The sequence below is a fragment of the Pristiophorus japonicus genome, chromosome 12 (assembly GCF_044704955.1).
Source record: "Pristiophorus japonicus isolate sPriJap1 chromosome 12, sPriJap1.hap1, whole genome shotgun sequence".
Classification (NCBI taxonomy): Eukaryota; Metazoa; Chordata; class Chondrichthyes; family Pristiophoridae; genus Pristiophorus; species Pristiophorus japonicus.
The window spans coordinates 123,609,267-123,615,266 of NC_091988.1; the positions used below are offsets into that span (position 1 = coordinate 123,609,267).

General features: G+C 47.5%; 1 protein-coding gene across 2 annotated transcripts in view; it reads left to right on the plus strand.

The window, feature by feature from the left end:
- The window catches only part of wfdc2 (WAP four-disulfide core domain 2), a 239,880-nt gene extending 234,609 nt beyond the window's left edge, over window positions 1–5,271 (plus strand). For both annotated transcript variants that reach the window (XM_070894986.1, XM_070894985.1), the window contains 2 exons: window positions 2,472–2,609; window positions 4,091–5,271. In XM_070894986.1, the coding sequence (XP_070751087.1) occupies window positions 2,472–2,609; window positions 4,091–4,224 (272 nt within the window). In that variant the 3' untranslated portion in view covers window positions 4,225–5,271. The remainder of the gene's footprint in view (window positions 1–2,471; window positions 2,610–4,090) is intronic.
- Window positions 5,272–6,000: the final 729 nt, after the last annotated feature.

Here is a 6,000-nt window from a genome sequence, read left to right on the forward strand (position 1 = left end):
ATCCCACTTTTGTTCCTATAACAAAACACTTTTTATAATTAACTTCCACTTCTCTTGGCCACATTCAATTCAAAGATTTTCTGATAATCTTTTTATGTCCCAGGCATGCTTCCCCGCCCCACCCGCTGCGTTATGTGTTGTGTGGGAGCCCTGTTCGAGCAGGCGAGTGTGCCTTGCAGTTGTACCTTGACTTTGCTTGGGTACTTCTTGCATTTAGAGTCATGTCCTTGAAGAAAGTCCACAGTTCCTCCAATCCCCGGGAAATGTTCAAACCTGCCGGGCCCAATCTGACCAGACTTCTCAAACGCTTAGAATTGGTCCTCTTAGTGTGGCCATTGGTTTGGGTTTTAGTGACCTCTCCAATTGTGGTTATGTCAAATGTGATCACACTCTGACCACTGGGCAAACCACAGCCCCGTTACCCCCCCATTCCTCAATCAATTCCAGGATGGTTCTCCCCTTGTTGGGTTTTTACAAACTGCATCATAAAACAGTCCATTAACGCGAGAACTCCCTTCCCCACCTTATCGGTACAGACCTTGGTCCAGAAATTGCAGTCGGCGGTGTAACTATGGAGTGCACTGACGATCTGTGATAAAAATACGAACTTACCTGATGGGGGCCCGATGGGGAACTTGCTCTCTGACACTGAGTGCTCGAGGGCAGTGTGTGTGGGTCACATGGGCCTGGCCTCCCTACTCATGCACCGGGGGAAATCTCTCCCGGAGTCCCATACTGGGAATTTTCCTTATATTGCATTTTGCCTGAGTATTTTCAGAATCATTTTAAGGATTAGCAGAATAAATAATTCCAAAATGACCCACTCTCTCTCTCTCTCACACACCCATCTAAAAACCTTATTTGGGAATCAATTCTTAAATCGAATTTAGGAATTAGAGTTCTAATTAATCATTGAAGCTCTGTGAAATGTCATATAAAATAACATGGACAGGTGATAGAAATATAAATACAATCGACCCCAAACAAAGAGCTGGAACATCTGTACATTAATCATTGGCAGTGTTTCGAACAGTTTTACAAATCATTACATCACGTTGCGGAGCTAATAGAAGGAGTAATTGTCTCTATCTAATTCCCTCACGCTGGTACAAACAGGTACTCTATCTGTTTGCATCAACCGTAACATTTCTGAACAGAATTGCCGGACAGTTGGTCGGCAATCGGAATTTCTCCGTTAGTGCAGGTCATCTGTCCATCATCATAGACGGTCCCTCGAACGAGAATGACTTGCTTCCACGAGAGTTCACAGATGTTTCAATAAAGGACCCGATGTTCCAGTCCTGAACTCCAATTGAGGGGGTGGAAGATGTCTGTGCGTTGATTTTTTTAACATGGGGTGGCCGTTGCATACCAGCCACCACACGGGCTTGACAGAGCGAGGTCTTGGTCCAGTGGCAAGGGTTAACCAGGACGACTGGAGACCTGCTCTGCTGCACGGATCTAGTGCGCACACATATCGCAGTGTAGACTGGCCCATGCTGCCCCTGGGCCCTCGCCTCTTCTAGACCCTGTACCCTCATTGGCTGCACCTTCGCCCACGATCTCTCGCCGCTTAACTGCCACGATCTCTCGCAGCTCATCCGCCCCGATCATTTGCCGCATTTCTGCCTCGATCTATTGCCTCTTCTCCGCCTCAAAATATTCGGCGCACCTCCGCCACGATCTCTCGCAGCTCATCCGCCCCGACCTTCCCGCTCCTCTGTACCTGGGCCCCGCCGACGTTCCTGCCCATGCTCCAAACGGCGACCGGGGTTTTGAAGACATCAGCCAGTCACCCACCTCGAAATCATCGCACACTTGGAGCAGCTCGCACTGGATGTTGTCGTGGCTCTTTTATCCTCCTGACCTACGGTGTGTCCTCTCGCAGGCCAGCGTGGCCCATGATATCCAGGGGTACCTTAACATATCACAAGTTCAGGATTTCCGCCTGGTCAATTTCAAAGGCGGTATGACGGCAATCTCTCAGAGAATGCTGCTGTATCCGCCGTGCAATCTGCCGCATTACTGGCCCGTAAATTGTGGTCGGAGGCCCCTGTGGGCGGATTCCCCCCACTGAAATGTTTTTTCTGCAAGTACCTGGTGGTCCGGAGGAAGGTATACTGACAGTCCGAGGCCTCGATGTGAAGCCCAATATATGATAAATGCTGGTTCTCGGGCATGCACATTGCCCGCCAAGAACTGGAACTTGTGAGGCCTCTTCAGGTGCGGTGCATTGTACACCATTTACAGCCCAGTGTCCCAGTCCATTCCGCCTAAACTGAAATCGCCAATTACTATCATTGATCCATCACTGTTCGCCTTACTTGTCTCATACCACACCCACATCTAGATTACACACCCCACCATTCTAATGCTAGGGTAGAAATATCTCACTGAATATTGTGGGTGAGGTCAATGCTATATCTCTCAATCTCAACCAGCCCTAACTGTGATGTGTTCGGTTTCCTCAGCTAAACCAGGGATCTGTCCTCCCAGATACAGAGGAGCAGGAGTATGTGCAGAATATTGTACAGATGACCACGAGTGCCCAGAGGATGAGAAATGCTGCAGCAATGGATGTGGCCATGCATGTACCACTCCCTATAAAGGTATAACACAACACGCCCACACACCTGAGACAAGTACTCGATACCCACACACCTGTAACAGGTATGAGATACCCAACTCAGGATACCGACAACCCTTCAGAGAGATACACACACACACCTGAAACGGGTACATGATACATACACATCTCAGACAGGTACACAACACACACACGTCTCAGACAAGTACACAATACATACACACCTCAGACAGGTACACAACACACACACACACCTCAGACAGGTATATGATACATACACACCTCAGACAGGTACACAACACACACACACACACCTCAGACAGGTATATGATACATACACACCTCAGACAGGTACACAATACATACACACCTCAGACAGGTATATGATACATACACACCTCAGACAGGTACACAATACATACACACCTCAGACAGGTACACAATAGACACACACCTCAGACAGGTACACAACACACACACACACCTCAGACAGGTATATGATACATACACACCTCAGACAGGTACACAATACATACACACCTCAGACAGGTATATGATACATACACACCTCAGACAGGTACACAATACACACACACCTCAGACAGGTACACAACACACACACACCTCAGACAGGTACACAATACATACACACCTCAGACAGGTACACAATACATACACACCTCAGACAGGTACACAATACACACACACCTCAGACAGGTATATGATACATACACACCTCAGACAGGTACACAATACATACACACCTCAGACAGGTACACAATACACACACACACCTCAGACAGGTACACAACACACACACACACCTCAGACAGGTATATGATACATACACACCTCAGACAGGTACGCAATACATACACACCTCAGACAGGTACACAACACACACACACCTCAGACAGGTACACAATACATACACACCTCAGACAGGTACACAATACATACACACCTCAGACAGGTACACGATACACACACACTTCAGACAGGTACACAATACACACACACCTCAGACAGGTATATGATACATACACACCTCAGACAGGTACACAATACATACACACCTCAGACAGGTACACAATACACACACACCTCAGACAGGTACACAACACACACACACACACACCTCAGACAGGTACACAATACATACACACCTCAGACAGGTACACAATACATACACACCTCAGACAGGTACACGATACACACACACCTCAGACAGGTACAAGATGTGTAACAATACAGAGTCACTGTTGTTCAGGGTAATGTTTACTCGCCGTGTAACTGTGCAGAGTCACTGTTTATTCGTGGTCACTTTACCCACTGTATAAGCCTCGGGCTTTGAGCGAAGGATTGATGCCTGGTTTGTGCCGGTGATAGACGATGTGAGTTTACCTGTGCAAGGTTTGTAGAGTGGGGGGAGGGGAAAGCCTACTGTCACTGGTACATGTGCCCAGTATCCTCAATTCCTGATCCTCTGTTGTGTTCATACAGTGAAACCAGGGAGATGCTCCCTGCCCCGTGGAACTAAGATGTGTGCTGAGTTCTGCCATCATGATGGAGACTGTCCAGAGGAGGAGAAATGCTGCAAAACCACTTGTGGACATGCTTGCTCAGAGCCCTGTTAATGTTCCGCTATCGTCCCACTATCGCCCCATTATCGCCCCATTATTGCCTCATTATAGCTCCATTATTGCCTCATTATAGCCCCATTATTGCCCCACTATTGCCCCATTAAACCCATTATCGCCCCATTATTGCCCCATTATTGCCTCATTATTGCCCCATTATCACCCCATTATTGCCCCATTAAACCTCTGTTAGTGCCTCCTTTTACATAGAAACATAGAAAATAGGTGCAGGAGTAGGCCATTCGGCCCTTCGAGCCTGCACCACCATTCAATAAGATCATGGCTGATCATTCCCTCAGTACCCCTTTCCTGCTTTCTCTCCATACCCCTTGATCCCTTTAGCGGTAAGGGCCATATCTAACTCCCTCTTGAATATATCCAATGAACTGGCATCAACAACTCTCTGCGGCAGGGAATTCTACAGGTTAACAACTCTCTGAGTGAAGAAGTTTCTCCTCATCTCAGTCCTAAATGGCCTACCCCTTACCCTAAGACTATGTCCCCTGGTTCTGGACTTCCCCATCATCGGGAACATTCTACCCGCATCTAACCTGTCCAGTCCCGTCAGAATCTTATATGTTTCTATGAGATCCCCTCTCATACTTCTAAAGTCCAATGTATAAAGGCCCAGTCGATCCAGTCACTCCTCATGTGTCAGTCCCGCCATCCCGAGAATCAGTCTGGTGAACCTTCGCTGCACTCCCTCAATAGCAAGAACGTGCTTCCTCAGATTAGGGGACCAAAACTGAACACAATATTTTTGTTAGAGCCCTATTATTGCCCTTTTTATTCCTGCTGCTGTCATGTAAGCGTCTTGCTAGAGTCCTCTTGTAGATCTGTTCACGTTCTGTAAGGGCCCTGCTAACCGCCTGCTGGAGCCCTGCTCCCCACACTGTCCCCAGCAGCACATTTCCCCGAGCGTGCTGATTCAAATTTTCAACCTCCTCCTGCCTTTGGATATTCTCTGCCCAGACAACTTACTGCTTTGTACAATGGGAATGGCTGACAGATTTGGGAACTTCTGGAACCTGTTCAACTGAAATAAAAATAGATGAATGTCATGACTTTTTTTTCTTGCAAGTGCCTAATTTTCAGATACTTCAATATACTTTGTGGAGCTCAGAAGTATATCATTTGGAGTGTACCTTAGGTCCTTCCTGTTGGGCAGGACTTGAGGCAGCAATTTCCATAAAGGTATGGAACCCCAATTATAAATGGGACATTGTGTTCCCCAACAGGAACCCCAGCTATAAATGGGACACTGTGTTCCCCAACAGGAACCCCAATTATAAATGGGACACTGTTCACCAACAGAAACCCCAGCTATAAATAGGAGTGTGTTCCCCAACAGAAACCCCAGCTATAAATGGGACACTGTGTTCCCCAACCGGAACCCCAATTATAAATGGGACACTGTGTTCCCCAACAGGAACCCCAATTATAAATGGGACACTGTTCACCAACAGAAACCCCAGCTATAAATAGGAATGTGTTCCCCAACAGAAACCCCAGCTATAAATAGGAGTGTGTTCCCCAACAGAACCCCCAGCTATAAATGGGACACTGTGTTCCCCAACCGGAACCCCAATTATAAATGGGACACTGTGTTCACCAACAGAAACCCCAGCTATAAATGGGACACTGTGTCACCAACAGAAACCCCACTGATAGATATTAGACCTGGATTATGGTCTTTCCACATCCCCATGGTTCTCTCCATGCACCAAGCCACCACCAACCCCGGGTGCTCGGGGACCACTGGGAGCCCTCTGC